This window comes from Rissa tridactyla, chromosome 5, assembly GCF_028500815.1.
Source record: "Rissa tridactyla isolate bRisTri1 chromosome 5, bRisTri1.patW.cur.20221130, whole genome shotgun sequence".
In the NCBI taxonomy this organism is placed as follows: Eukaryota; Metazoa; Chordata; class Aves; order Charadriiformes; family Laridae; genus Rissa; species Rissa tridactyla.
Window position 1 is genome coordinate 1157112 of NC_071470.1, and position 15694 is coordinate 1172805.

The window sequence follows — 15694 nt, forward strand, 5'->3', positions numbered from 1 at the left end:
GTGCCCCGTCGCGACACGGCAGGGAGACGGGGCGGGGGGGGGGGGGGGAGTGGGAACCGGGACAGGGCGGGGGTCGTGGCCGGGGCGGGGGTCGGAGCCGATGCTGGGCGGGGGGGTGGGGGTGCGGGGTGTCCGGGACCGGGAACCGGTGCGGGGGTCAGGGCCGGGGGGGGCGGCGAGCCGGAAGCGGTGCGGGGTGGGGGTCCGTGCCGAGGGGGGCGTTCCCTGGGCCCGGCGCTGGACCGGGGGGAACCGGGGCGGGGTGTGGGGGGGGCGGGGGCGGGCCCAGGGCGGGGCGGGGGGGTGGGAAGACCGGGTCCGGGGAGGGGCGGGGGGGGCCGGGCCCGGTGCAGGCGGGGGGGAAGGCGGGGGGGGGGGGGTGGCCGTGCCCGGTGCGGGGCGGCCACGTGTAACGGCGTCTCCCGCGGCGGCGACTTCCTGCTCCGCATCGCGCCGGCGGGGAGGCAAAAAAAAAAAAAGATAAAAAAAGGGGGGGGAAAAAAAAAAAAAGGCAGAAAGTTTGCGGGCGCGGCGGCGGCGGGAGGACCGCCTCTCGGCGCCGGGGGGCGGAAGCCCCATCCCGCCGGTGCGGGGCCGTGCGCGGCGTGCGGCGGCGGGAGGAGGAGGAGGAGGAGGAGGATGCGGCTGAAGCCGGGCTTGCTGCTGCGCGCCCTGCTGCTGGCCGGCGGCTTCCTGGGGCTGCTGCTGCTCTGGTCCTCGCTGTCCCCCCGCGCCGAGGAGCCGGTCGCCCCGGGCCGGGCGCGGGTGAGTGCGCGGCGGGGCGGGCGGCACCGGGGGCGGGGGGCGGCCGCCCGGGCCGCGGCCTGCGGCGCCTGCAGGCCCGAGAGGGGAGAGCGGGGCGGCGGGGCCGGACGGGCGCGGACCCCGGGCGCGGCGGCCCTGCCCGGGCGGAGGCGCGGCGGGGAGCGGGGCCGCCGGGCCGGGCCCTGCCGCCGGTGCCCGCCGCGGCCCGGGGGTGCGGGCAGTGCGGCCCGGGGCACCCGCAGCGCCGGGGTCGCCGTCCCCCCGGGTGGACGGTGCGCTGTGCCCTACGAGGGTCTTCCCCGCAGCCCCGGCGCGGCGGCCGGTGTCACCCGCCGCCCCATCGGCTCCCTGAGGGGACACCGGCCGAGCCGGCGGGCGGGGGAGCGGCGTGGGGCGGGAGTGACAGGGCAGGGTGACCCATGGAGTGACACAGCAGGGGTGACATGGTGGAGTGGCCCGTGGGGTGACCTGTGGGGTGACATGGTGGGGTGACACAGCAGTGTATCGGTAGGGGTGGCGCAGTGGGGTGACCCGTGGAGTGACACAGTGGGGGTGACATGGTGGGGTGACCTGGCAGGGTGGTCCAGTGTTGGTGGCCCACGGGGTGATTTGGCTGGGTGACGTGTGGGGGTGACCCGTGGGGTGACATGGTGGGGTCACACGGCAGGGTGACCCGTGGGGTGACCTGGCAGGGCAGTCCAGTGGGGGTGACCCACGGGGTGGCTCGGATGGGTGACGTGGCGGGGTTGACCCGTGGGGTGACATGGTGGGGTCACACAGTGGGGTGGCCTGCTGGGGGTGACATGGCAGGGTGACCCGTGGAGTGACAAGGTGGGGGGTGGCCCAATGGGGTGACACGGTGGGGTGACATGATGGAGTGACCGGAGGAACAGTGGAGCAGCAGGTGTGGGGCACAAGCCCTGTGACAGCCCCTTGTGGGGGGACGTCCCAGCTGCCGGGGGGTGGCAGAGGGCTCCTTCCATCTGCACCAGGCGTGTTAGAGCCATGCAGGGCAGCCAGAGACCTGCTTCCAGCGAGATGAGTCCGGGTTATTCTAGTCTTGGTAAAGTCGTAAAATTTCACAGTGACTATCTCAAAAAGTGGTCTTTTACGATGTGTTCACTGATGATGGTGGCCCTCTCTTGTGGGCCACCTTGAGTAATCGCAGATGGCATGGGGGCTGGCGGGCTCTTGCGTGGGAAAGCTGGTGGTGACTTTGGAGTCCTTCAGCGGCTGCTCCGTCTTGGGAAGGTGGTGGCGGCGCCGTATCTGGGCAGTTAGCGCTGAGATAACAGCCCACGGTGGGCCTGTGGGAGACCGGCAGCTCATTCCACGGTGAGGTTTCTATAATCTCTTCCTCTAGACACACCATGGCCTTTTTTTTGTTGAGGAGCTTTATTTGCGTACCTCCCAGGAAATTGTCAGGCAGAAAACATTTCGTGTCAAAACCAGTCAGATTGCTTTCTCTGCTCAGGAAAGGGTGGCAGACCTGGGAAGTGACACAGTTACGGTTGCTTTGCTGTGTAGGGCAGTCACCATCTCCAGATGATTGTCCTGGGGTGGCAGCTGAAATATCGTGGTCCCCCCTCAGTTTATGTGGGTGAGTTCTCGTTCGGAGATGGTTCCTGGCTGGTGGTCGTGGCCATGAAGGAGTCGGGAGGGTTTTTACAGGCCAGCCCCCGGTAAAGCAGCGTTCTGTCCCCTTTGCCCCCGCCTCGACTGGAGGAGGAAACATCCCTGACAGCCACCTCAGGAAATAATTCACTCTTTGTTGGGAACAGATATAATTATATTAAGTAAACACTGTCAAAGATGAAATCTAAACAGAATGTCTGGTTCGTTAGCCAGATCGGCTGTTTACTCATCGTTGCGATGCGTGTGAGAGTGGGCAGCACCTGCATCTTCATCGTTTTCTGGGAGATGGTGTTGTCAGTAGGAAATCCGTGGTTTGGTTTGGGCCGCTTTCCCGCTGGGATGCGGGGTGCCGGGTGAGCGGCTGGCGGAGCTGCGGCGTGTTTCTGGGGTGCATCCTGCATCCCGCATCCCACCGGGACGGACGTGGCCTCGGGGTGCGCTCCTGCTACAGCATCAGGGAAGCAGGACTTTCGCCATAACTCCTTCTCCGAAACGCACTTTGCTCAGTGGTTCCAATGTGTGTGTTTGCTCAGCTCTTAGCTGCCGGAAAGTTTGTTAAGCTAAAGATAACAGAATAATTTTTCTTCTTCCCGTACAGCACCCTCCTCCCTTTGCTTGCGCTGAAAGCTTGGCCAACAAATGTAAAATTCCTCCTCAGACAGCACCAGCTTAAAATAGAATTTAACATTTTATAGCTAACCTCCGGCAGTACCCTTTCCCTCTCGGCGCGGTAACCCCGGGCACTGTGTAATAACGCTGAGGCATTAAAGAAGCAAAGATGAAAAGTTCTGCTGTGTTGTTCTTTTTGCATTTATAACCTTGAATCTTTTCCTGCTTACAGCAGCAGATGAGAATAGGAAACACCGAAGCTCTCGTAGTGGTGTTATAACTATGTAACTTTAAAAAAAAAAAAAAAAATACATATTCTCCCTTCGACTGTTGTGTTATGCTTTTTCTCCTGATTTTAAAAGATTTCAGAGATCTTTTGGAGAGGTGAGATGGTTAACGTACAGGGAGTTTTTCAAAGAAAAAGTGAAAGTGGAGAAGTGGCTGTTTGGGAAGGAAATGAGAGCACACAGAGGTAATAATGTAATGCAGGCAGCTGGAGATGAGAGGAGGCCTTTCTCTCCGGTAGACGGCTGCCACAGACGCACGTGTGCGCTGAGAGCATGCTCGGAAGCTGGGGAGACAAAGCCCTTCTCCGGGTGACCCAACTGGGGAACTTTGTTTCTGCAGGACACCACTCGAGGAGAACGTGAGGGAGAGGTTCAGTATTTACTCATCTGCGTTATCAGAAATAGCCAAGCAGAATAAAATAATCTTTATCACAGAATCACCGAATGGCCGGGGTTGGCAGGGCCCTCTGGAGATCACCCAGTCCCACCCCTGCCAGAGCAGGGTCACCCAGAGCAGGTGGCACAGGAACGCGTCCAGGCGGGTTTGGAATGTCTCCAGAGACGGAGACTCCCCCACCTCTCTGGGCAGCCTGTGCCAGGGCTCTGCCACCCTCACAGCAAAGAAGTTCCTCCTCGTGTTGAGATGGAACTTCCCATGATCAAGTTTGTGCCTGTTACCTCTTGTCCTGTCACTGGGCACCACTGAGAAGAACCTGGCCCCGTCCTCCTGACACCCACCCTTTAAGGATTTATAAGAGTTGATAAGGTCCCCCCTCAGTCATCTTTTTTCTAGACTGAAGAGACCCAAATCCCTCAGCCTTTCTTCATCAGAGAGGTGTTCCAGTCCCCTCATCATCCTAAAGAGTTTTTAGTTTCTAATCTAAACCAAACAGAAACAGTGAAAATACAGTAAGGTCAGTCTTCAGGGTCTTTAGAAGCACATCTGCGCGTGTGCGAGGAAGGACACCTGCTCACCGACAGGGTTACAAGGGCACTGAAGATTGAGGCAGGGACACCCTTGTTTATGGCTGAGAGAAAAGATTAGGTAAGAATCATTGATCCGATTGTTAGGTGCGTGTTGTGGGGTCTTCCAGGTGTTTTCTGGTGCCTTCTGCTGCTCTGGATGGAGGGATCAGGGCTTTGGAGCTAGCAGGAGGTGGCTGAGGCTGCTTCCCGTCCAGGGATTGTGGTGGGGATCCCACTACAGTCACCAGTGGTCTCCAGTGAGATACGTCACTGGTGTCAGCATGGGAGGTAGAGCTGGTGTCACCGGGGAGAGGGTGGGACAGCAGGACAGCAGGCAGAGGCGATGGGCTGAAACGGTAAAGAACAATTCATGACTGAAAAGTTGGGAATGGTGTATTTGGAGGAGTAAATGTAGCATGGGTCAACTTTAGCTCTGCAAACCCGACCAACTGCAGTGCGTTAAAGCAACCAAATTAGTATTCAGAAGCTGGAAAGGTTATGTGTGGTTGCAGTTGGTGGGTTTCATCGTGGGGTTTTTTTGGAAGGTCTGTTTAGCGTCCCTGGGGCAAAGCTGGAGGTACATCTTCTCATTCTCCTAGTCCATGTGGTACCAGTATCACTAGTGGTCTGCGTCCTCCCATCTTCACTGCAACCCCCAAGAAGCTGATAGAGATGACCCTATTTGGGTGGCCACATGAAGGACAGTAATTAAAAGTGTCCGGCACGTTGCTAACACCCTTGCTGGGAAGGCAGCAGGAGATCTGCTGGGGCGTGTGGCTGCCCTTGCACCAGTCAGAGACGTGGTGGGGAGACGGTGAGATCCGTTCCCCACAGCGAGGATGCTGCGCATGAAGGTGGAGAATCTGCGATGCGGAGGAGTTAGAAAAGGAGAAACAGAAGCTGGGTGGACATTTTCGGAGAGTTCTGGTGACACCCCTTCACCCCCGCTTTAAGGGCCGTGATATCCTGTATGCCGTGGCTGCGTTGTCACCCGGAGCTTAAGGACAAGTTGTGGACTGAACTTGAAGTGTTGTTGTGATTTAAATTAGATCCTTTGCGGTGGAAGTCCCAGCGGAAACTCTCTGCTTTCCCTTGAGGAGTAACAGCAATGTGCTTGGGAGAGGAACTGAGACGTGGGAATTTGAAGTTGGTGTCATTGCTGGAGGAAAGGCGGAATTGGAATGGGACGATAAATCTGTAACGGGGAAGGTGGTGTTTGGTAGTGAAGGGATTCGAGTTGTCCGAGTTTAGTAAAAAACATGATGCGCTGTGGTACACAGTAAAATAATCTCACTCCCCAGTTGCTTTGTGTGGTTTTCTATGTGTCAGTCACTTTTTTTGACTGGTTTGCCATCAGTTCTGTGGCTCTGGTACTGGGGAACACCTGGGCAAACCGACGCTCTTCACCAAGCTCGGTCTGAGACCCGCGGGGAGCTCGCTACGGCAAAGAGCTGCTGGTGGGGAAAGGAGCATCAGCTTCTTCTTCCCCTCTCTTTATTACAGTAATCTTCAGCGTTGCTAGCGACGGTAATGGGCAAAATGTTTTGAGATATTAAATGCTAATTTTTTTTTTAATGTGCGCTTTCATCTAAATTGGCTTCGGAAAAGCTTGTAAAAATGTGTCACCCTTGGGAGAGTGTAAAAACCCCAGTCCCTACCATATTTAACAGTGAAATCTTTTGACAAACGCTTGCAGTTATTTTGCAGAATAAATGACCACAAAGTGAATAATGTGAAGAAATGAAGAAGGAAAAAAAAAGCCTACGTAATTCCTACAATTTGTGTATACATACCTAGATTGTATTAGAACTTGCTTGAACTCTTTTGTCAAGCTCCCTTGCAATAAGTTAGGTAAATAACTCTTTATTGTGTCGAGACTTTTAATTATGTAAATGTCTACTTCTCTAGAGAGAGCAGTTTCGCACCATTTTGTCTGTATGTGACAAGATTCCTTTTGTCCTCTTCTAGCCCCGGGTGTTGCTCTCCGTGAGTACTGTAAAGGAACTGAACAGCAGAAAAATCAAAGATCTTAGGAAAAGGCTGGCGTTTGCTTTTCAAGAATCCCGTTGCAGGAGAAAGGGGCTCCAGAGCCGCCGGGGCACCTTTGGCAGGGTCCTCAGTGCAGGGTGAAGGGCGTTTCCGCGCTCCTGGGTAACGCAACCAAAAACTCAGCAATTGGGTCTGTTTTGGGCATTGCGCGGGTAAAACTGTGCCACTGCTGCGGTACCTGCTGGAGAAGCTGTAGGACCGCAGAAATCGGGAAGGATCAATGCAACGGGGTGGGTAGGTTGTTTTTTAAAAAAAAAAAACCAACCAAACCAAACAAACTAGAAGTGGTAATTTGTGCTGCTCAGCGGCCAAACAATGGGGCGTTAAATAGCGCATGTAATAAAGTCGTTTTTTAAATAAAGATCTCAGTAATAGTTAACGCTCTGTTTTAAAGGTGGTGGATGATACGATACGGCGGCTGAGCAGACGCGGTAGAAATGTTTTAGCTGTGGGAGAAGGCTTGGTGGGCCATCGGGGTCCAGCCTTGGGGAAGGCGCCTCCAAGCCAGAAGAACGGGGGTGGCTTCGCCTCCCTCACCCAGAGTTAGAACAGCTCCCGTTGAGCCGGCGTTCCCTAATGAAAAATGACAGTATCTTTGTCCTATTTTTGTCAGATATTAAATCAGCATTACGGGAGACTGCCAAGTGGAAATAGGGCAGGATAAGCCGCTACGTTAATAGGTTTGACTTCTACCTTGGGAGGGGGCGGGGGATGCTTTTTAGAGAAACTGGGCCATACAATCCGAGAGAAGGATTCCAAGTCTGGCAACGGTTACATTTAATTACTAGATTTCCTCCCTAAGTATGGAAAACAAACGGCTGCTCTGAACGATTAGTTTAAAAATAGCAACATGCTGCTTAAAAGGCCGCCTCCTCCATCGGTTTTTCTTTAAGCTTTTTGTGAATTAAAGGGAATTGGTCTTGTTTGAATGCGCTCTGGGCTGCGGCACTGCTCTGGGGACGAGGTGTCCCCGTGCTCCTCAGGCTTGGATTTGGGAGTATTCTGGCCTTTCGCCTCATACAGGTGTTAGAGAAAAAAAAAAATAATTGAACTCGGCAGATTTCTGTAAACTTAAACCAAAGGTTAAGGTTGTGCTTTGCAGCAGACTTCTACATTGGGTTTTATCAGCTCAATTGTAGCCTCTTCCTTGCTGGGAAATATGCTTTTTTGTGGAAAAGGGGTGTTCCGTTATTAATAAGTGTAAATAGGTACAGAGGCCAATACCTGTATTGCACCTTTGTTTTTCAAATAAACATCCTTACTGCGTTCCCCCTGCTCGGGACCGAAGGGTTGTGAAACGCGCGCTGGCTCGCTGGAATGCCACCTGAATCGGTAGGTCTGAAAGTTGCAAAAACAATTTCTTTGCTTGGCACGAGCTGGTTTTGGAAGAGGCTGGTGCTTTCCTAGGGATGCAGTTTATAGCACAGAATTCCTATTTTCTGAAAACCCACTGCCCTCCCAGGTGGGAATAAAAATATTATTCTTACCCGGCTACATTCATGCATTATTACTAAACCAGAAATGGCTACTTTTTGTAACCAAGAGATGATGCTTAAAAAAGGGTTGTATTAAGCAGGAATCGAGCATGCATAAGCATGCTTTCTTGCAGCTCACAAAACAAATTGCCCCCCCCCCCCCCCCCCCATAATAAACAAATTGTTTGCTGCTCTATGGTGGTCAATATTTCTTTTAAGTTTCTCTCTCACCGTGCCTTCTCGAATCCCCCACTCTAACCGCTGGCTCCAGTGATGTGTATTTTTAGAATTGCTGTGGCTTTCCTAAGCTACGGCTTCCTTGGCTTTGGGAGGTTGGGTTGCAAACGGCCTGGTCCGGCCCCCCGCGCGGTAAACCCCCAGCAGCAGGGGAGGGGTGTCAGAAGGTGCGAGGTAAAAACACATGCTGTTTACCTTTGGAAAACTTTCTTTACAGCTGCAGGTCTCAGAAATATAACTGTTAATGAAATTAAAGCATAAGCAGATGGTGCTCAGCCCACAAACTTTCTTACTTATTTTGTTGTCTCTTAAAAAATTGGCAATGAAAAGGGCTCAGCAGAAGCTGTTCTGACTTGAGTGAATACAGTTGGGTTTTTTTATAAGGGGGAAAGTATTATGTTAAATAGCGTGCTTTAGAAAAAATACATTTTTAATAAAATTGTATGTAGAATTTTTCATATTTGAACATTTTTGTCACAATTTGGGGATTAAAATTTGCTTTGCTTTTAACCTGTAGTAGAAGATTTGCCTTTTAAGGATGACTAAAAGCCCAAGGAATAGCATTTCAATAGGGCTGAAGCACAGCAGCACCCCGGCTTTTTTCTCTGTTGCTGCCTTTATGGAGTTGAGATATTTAAGCAATGTCGTTGTTCTTTGTTTTGAGCTAGTTAATAAGAATTCTAGATATGTCAAAGAAAGAGGTATTTATCAGTTTGAGTTGGCTGTCGAAAATGCCTCGTCTCTAATAACGTTTTGAAGCAAAACTAAAAGAGTAACCAAGCGACCTGTCAAAAGCGTCTGGGATGGTCATGTTGGGAGTTTTCTATCCTTCCTACCGAGGAAGGAAGACCAAGAAAGACAATATTGAGATAACGTGTTCTTCAGAGAAAATAAATTATTCTCTGCGTGCTGTAGTCTTGGAACAAGATTTGCTACACTCTAAATGAGGCCTTGAAGTCAGCTCTTCAGGGCTCATAATGTATGTCTTTATAAGCCCTCCATGTGTCAGTGATGCATTTATCACACACCTGAGACTGCTTCACCTGCTCCAGCTCTGCTAATCCATCTCCCGCCGGGTTATTCTAACATGCCAGCGCCTCTGAGAAGCTCTGAACAGCACCTATGAAATATGTTGGGTTTTTTCTCACCTCTTCCATCTTTTCCACCCTTATTTCCCTGCCCTCTATGAAATACGTTCCTCCTGCACAGAACCAGGACCTTCACCAGTGATTAGCTTAAAAACAATACGTCGGTGATCTGCAGTGGTGGAGAGGGGTGGGAGGTGGGGTTTCTTGTGTGCTCCTTCTGATGGAACACGAGCTTTTCGTTATTGTCTGTAAGTGCCTCACCTGCCTGCGACCGGAGAGTCCTGGCCCTCAGCTCTCCAGCTCAGGAGGACGGTGCGCAGGTGTCCTCTGCCCCGGCCCCTGCTGGGGAGGGAGGGGAATCTCCTGCTGCCTCGTGTATCGCTTTTTGGAGATCCTCACCTCCAAATGCTGGTATTTCACCCCATGTAAGATACTCCTGTGGCGTGAGATTTCCTGAGTGTGTACAGTGGTCTTGAGTGCTCTCTGTGGAGGTGTTTCAGCCCTGGGTGTCTGAAGTCAGACTGGAGATTAGTTTCTGGGATGCATTTGTGTGATCTCAGTGGCTACGAGTTGAAGACCCCTTGTATCTTCTGTCCCTCTCTGTGGTTTCCAATACCAATCTGAAATATTTGTCTTGAACACTTGCTTGCCTTTTAGTGGTGTAAGCAGTACAAGGAAGGTTGGGCTAAGGAAGGCCAAGAAGCCTTGACTGGACGGTGAGGTGGTGAAGCTCTTTGAGCAGGTCCGGGCATGAGCCCCTCCTTCGGGGTCACCAGCAGAAAAAGCGTCCTCAAGGAGAGCATCTATCCATGGCTCTGGAATCAAGACTGGGAGAAGACTTTGAGGTCAGACCTGGGGCAAATGGTTCCTCTGGCCCAGCTTTGGCAATGTGTGGTGAGACCTGTGAGTCCTCGTATGCAGAGCCACGAGTGGGTGTCCACGGCGTCAGTACCATCGCCGTTATGTTGTGTAGAGAAACAGAGGGAGAAAATCCGTAAGACACGTGGTCGCCGTATGAGAGAGCAGACATACCTTTTCCACGAATAGTCATGTCAGTCACCTCGCGGGGAGTTAACAAGTTTTGCTGCTGTTATTATCTTCTACCGAGGCTGGTGATGACAGGGGAGTTGTCAAGCTCTTGTGATGAAAGGGAGCAGACTGCCAGGATGGTTCGTGTAGCCTTTAATCTTTGTGTATGCCTGAGGGGCCTGGGGAAGAGAGGATGGCGGGGCGCAGGCTGGATTAATTTTTCTGGATGAAATGGATATGTCCTGCGGGTTGGCCTACTTTAAAAAACAATTAGAATTCTTTGAAATCTGTTGTCCTTGAGCACGCGTCATCTGTCCTGCCTCCCCTTTCTCCCATTCCCACGTGCCTTGCAGTTGAGAGACACCTCGTGCCCCTTCGGGAGGTGTTTGGTTTTGGTGACGTTTCCCGGGGGTGCCGAATTTCTAACCCCGAGCTGAGCTGGGTACTTGTGCGTGGGGAACCGCATGAGGGTGGCGGGGAGTCACCTCGGTAGGTTGTTGCTGTTGACCTGCTGCTGGGCTTACGGCCAGGCATGTGAGAGACTGTTTTTCACATCTTAACGTAATTTTTATGTTTACTGGAAACAATACGGTGTCTTTTTAAAAGAAAAAATGAACTTTTTTAAACAGTTGGGTATGTTTGCATCGGGTGATGAAGGTACAACTGGATCCTTACCAGGACGCTTGATGGTAGTCATGGATTGACAAGTCCACGTTAGTGTCCTGAGGTGTATTGATCTCTGTTATTCCAGGTTCTAATTCCAATCTCATCCTCAGCTGAAGATGAATGCCTCACTTAATGTATTTCCTTTTTTCCCGGTGATTTTTTTTTTCCCCTCATTCATTCTTTGTGGGAATTTGGGGAGTTAATTAGGCTTATTCTCACGACCCACTGTTCAACAGCTTAAGAGTTTGCTTGCTTTGCCGTAAGATATTAAGTGATATGGATATCTGGAAGTAAGGAAGAAAGATAAATGATCAGACTACTGCTCTTGACTTTATCCTCTGTAATAGCTTGGGCAATCTATCTTCTAACCGGTTTGTCACACGATATAAAATGCTAAGGTTTTCGGGGGGGGAAAAAACCACCCTTTTTCATTTTAAACTCTACAATTCATGGCTACAATTAAAGAAGTCTTCACAGCCTGAAACGCTAAGCACCAGAGCTTCCAGCGACAGACTCGGCCAGTTAGCGTTGCTGCAGCGGAGAGGCAGCTTGCACAGGTTTTTGAACAGGTTTTATCTTGCACGGTATTTGCAAGAATTTAGCCTGTACCGATAACTTGTCAAAATACGGTCTGCAGTCTAATCCCAGCAATCCTGACTTTCAGGAATGGTTCACAGCTGTTAATTTCTAAGAAACAGGCAGAACTCTTATCTATTAATATGGATTATCTAACCACCATAATGTAGTGCTTAATGTTACCAAAAGCATAATGTTGCAAGCAGAATTCATTATACTTTTTAGGTCAGTGCTTTAAAAATACATTTTAATAGCGTAACTGAATAATCTTGACTCTGACGCCTTAAAATGTTCATCCGTGAGAATGCTTTTGTGTCCCAGAAATAATTACATTTTATCGTCCTCCTTTTTTCATTCGCAAACCTGAGATTTCCTAAGTGCAGAGCAATATACTTTTTACACGTTTGCTGAAATGCGCGGGCACTTTAGTAAATCCGTTTTACTGAGGAGGAAGCTAAGGTTTCCGGGATGGAGTCGGTGTTACAGCTGAGCCCGTTAAGCGTCCCTGTGTGTAGTTGCCGGCAGCTGACTCTCTGTAGGTCACTTTGGCTGCACAACTGGAAGCCTTCCAGCAGGGTATATTTAGGAGATCTATTCATGGCCTAACACCAAACCCCAACAACCTTCCTCTAGGAAATCCATTTTCTCCCCTACATGCATTTGTTAATTTTGTCAGACCTTAACGCCGCTTGACTGCTTTTATACTCCGTCGGCTGTAGCACTCCCAGAAACTTTAAACCGTGTGAAAAAGCCCCGTTAGGCCAGCTGCGATGTTTTATAACCGGTGCTGGCTTTATCCCAATGCACGTTAATCTCTGCGACGGTCCTCTCCCTTCGTACATTTGTGCTTTTAGAGTTTTGGTTTCTTCCCTTATTTTGATTTATTTTCTCTGTGAACTGAAGAAACGTGGCCAGCGCTAGTCTGGCGTGTTCCCCAATACCTTTTCTTACCCAGCTGTAGTGGCACACACGGTTGGGTACCAGAGGGAGAAAATACTTCCATGGGAGGGAGTTCCGCCTGGCATTTGGGTGCGTTTTCTAAGGAAAGAGAAGCGAACTGGGTGTGGACATGATTCCATCCTACTCTGGAGCATCAGCTTGAAAAATCCAGCACCCAGCAGAGGGTTAAATCCACAACGAATTTGCGAAAACAAAAACATAAAGGCAGCTCATCCGCAACAGCTAAAAAATATAGTTTTCATTAATTTTCTGCAAGAGCTAGGTGCGTCTTGTGTTCCTGGTATCCCACAGTTCACCTTGCAGCAGAGATGAAGTATATCACCTTCAGGTTTTACTGTGCATCTGCAGTCTTGGGAAGATAAATGTCAATGTAATGCATCATACTACTGACATTCAGAAGTCTTCCAAACTTTGCTTTTTAAATAAAACGCGGAAGCCAGCCTCGAGTCCCGTTACTCGGTAGGAAGAGTAGGCAAGTGATTATTTTTTTTTGCCACATCTTGTATGAATCTGACTTGCTATACACATCTACAGTTGTCATGCTGTCAAGAATTATAGAACTAGAAATGCCATACTAAACAATAGGAAAATACGCTGTTTCCAGGTAAAATATTATGTCTGAAGTGACTTTCATTGCTTGTGACTTTCAGCTGCTCTCAGCTGAAGAGATGCACAGTTTCTGCTGTTCATGTTCTGCTGAAATTATTAAAAATGGAAAGCTGAATAGTAGCTTATATTTAAGCTTTTACATTTTTTTAATTGAAGGGAGTTGAAAAGTCAAAAAAGTCCAGCTTTAGTGATGTCGGAAAGGCTGTCCAAATGTCTTGTGTAAGACACGGGGTAATTCAGGCTGGGAGGGAGCTGGGGGTTCCTCAAACCAGGACAAGGAGGTCGGACCAGGGACCTCCCCACGTCCCTTCCAGCACCTGCGCTCAGCTGGGCCCCACAGCCCCGAGGGAGCCGGCCACGTCCTGCTCCTGGCCACTGTCACCGTGCTGGGGTCTCTGCCCAGTTGGGTATTGCCACCAGTTCCACCGGAGAACACACTCACACCGCCGTCGCCATCCATGGGATTTTCAGTTTGCCGTGAGACTTATAACTGCAGAACTGTTTAATTGTAATTTAAGGGGGGAACCAAAAAAAAAATAGTGGGTTTTCTCTTTGGTTTTTGCATTGGGTTTTTTTTGTTTGTTTTGCTTTTTGGATTGTTTTAGTTTCCTGGAACTGTTAAATGGGATAGTGACTCAGTCTGGTTTTCCCTGTCTTACCTCAGAAGCTTTGTCCAAGCCTACATTGTACGATAAAGTAATGGATTGAGGGAATGTTGATCTGGGTAATGCGCACATGACAGTTTTAAACAGAGCGTATACCTTTTGTGTTGTGCTGTTGTCACTTGTGTGCAAGAACTTTCAAACAAGACCACACCTCATCTCAAAGTGCAACTGATTAATGACAGCAATAATCACAGAATTCTAGAACCACAGACTGGTTTGGGTGGGAAGGGACCTTAAAGCCCCCCCAGTGCCACCCCCTGCCCTGGGCAGGGACACCTCCCACCAGCCCAGGTTGCTCCAAGCCCCCTCCAACCTGGCCTTGAACCCCTCCAGGGATGGGGCAGCCACAGCTTCTCTGGGCACCCTGGGCCAGGGGCTCACCCCCCTCACAGCCAAGAATTTCTGCCTCAGATCTCATCTCAGTCTCCCCTCTGTCAGTGGAAAACCCTTCCCCCTCGTCCCACGGCTCCCCTCCCTGCTCCAGAGTCCCTCCCCAGCTTTCCTGGAGCCCCTTGAGGGCCTGGAAGGGGCTGAAAGGTCTCCCCGGAGCCTTCTCTTCTCCAGGCTGAACCCCCCCAGCTCTCTCAGCCTGTCCCCACAGCAGAGGGGCTCCAGCCCTCCCAGCATCTCCGGGGCCTCCTCTGGCCCTGCTCCAACAGCTCCGTGTCCTCCCTGTGCTGAGGACTCCAAAGCTGGACACAGTACTCCAGGTGGAATCTCACGAGAGTGGATATATTGGCTTGCTTGACAACCACACAAATTTATTTTCTCTCACAGAGGAGGCTCTTCTATATTGCTTTTCCTTACCATTTTCAATAATGTTCTCATTACTTACATGGAGGGTCTGAATTTCCAAGACTTCTGATTTCATAACAAAAATGTTTACAAGGAGTGAACATGTGTTGGAAGGATTCCAGTGTTTTGGAGAAACGCCTCTTGTGAAGCTGTCTGTGCGGGGGGTGTCCTGTGGAGAGACCCGGTGCTGAGGACACTGACTTCCATTCCTTGCCAGCAGGAGGGATCCTCACACATCTTTCTCTGTGTGCACTGTACGGCAAATATTTTAAACAGTGGAATGTGCCAGTCCCTTGCAGAGGAATCGGTGCACGCGGGAGGGTGATGTTCATTTGCATCTTCTCCAGGCGTGTGGTCAGAACTGCTGGCCAGAGCCCACCAGAGCTGGAAACACCAGTCGTCAGGATCTGATGGATGCGGGTGAGTCCCTCAGAAGATGGCCAGGGCTAGGGGATGGTCCTTGGTGCCACGTTAAGAGAAAACAGTAGGACATCGGTTCCCAAAGTTGCCCTTGAGAGTAACGCTTTAAGCGTTGGTCCGGGGCAGCCTTGGTTTTAGGTGAGCCGTGGATCACCCGCGCCAGCACAGCCGGTGTCAAGGCTGTCTGTCTGGTGGCTTCCACCATCGAAACAGAAGATGCCGCAGAGCGAAGGGCGAGGCTGGAGGTGCGGTGGGGAGCAGACAGCTTCACTGGAGCCCTTCTCAAGAAGTTTGCGCGTTATATTACACTGGGTTCACACACGACGTGGCTTCTAAAGCGAAGCTATGACATAGGCTTTGACATTCATCGTGTTCACTTCCCAGCGAAACACGTAACGTCACTAGCTGTATGTGTCGCAGAGAGCACTCGATTTACTAAGATTGGTCTGTTCACTTTACTATTGTTGCAGATCTTTTTTCCTTCTTATGCTTCAATGTATTGTGTTGATTTTTTCATTTTTTTTTAAAGTATTATTTAGGACAGAGAAGAACTTACCTTACTTCAACAAACCAGTAGAATATAACTAATTTATTGGCAAATACCACACAGATTCTCTTTAATATCCTGCGTAGAAAAGATGCAGGAACGCAGGGGTCAAGGCAAGCTGAGACGGAGAACACAATTGATCATAACAAGTGATTTCCCCTCACTTAGCTAGTCAAGGAGTACACGAGGTGATTGCGTAAATACTCCGAATTTCTGAAATCTTTTGGGAGTTCAGATGAAACTCTCAGAAAGGGGTTTTAGGCTGTATGCGTAATGTTCATACAGTGCAGCTTTTGGCTTCAGCCGGCTGTTTCTT

The 15694-nt window shown here is 50.6% G+C and overlaps 1 protein-coding gene across 2 annotated transcripts in view; it reads left to right on the forward strand.

The window, feature by feature from the left end:
• Positions 1–449: 449 nt before the first annotated feature.
• The window catches only part of GALNT7 (polypeptide N-acetylgalactosaminyltransferase 7), a 72720-nt gene continuing 57475 nt past the window's right edge, over positions 450–15694 (forward strand). For both annotated transcript variants that reach the window (XM_054203540.1, XM_054203539.1), the window contains exon 1: positions 450–765. In XM_054203540.1, coding sequence (XP_054059515.1) covers positions 640–765 — 126 coding nt within the window. In that variant the 5' untranslated portion in view covers positions 450–639. The remainder of the gene's footprint in view (positions 766–15694) is intronic.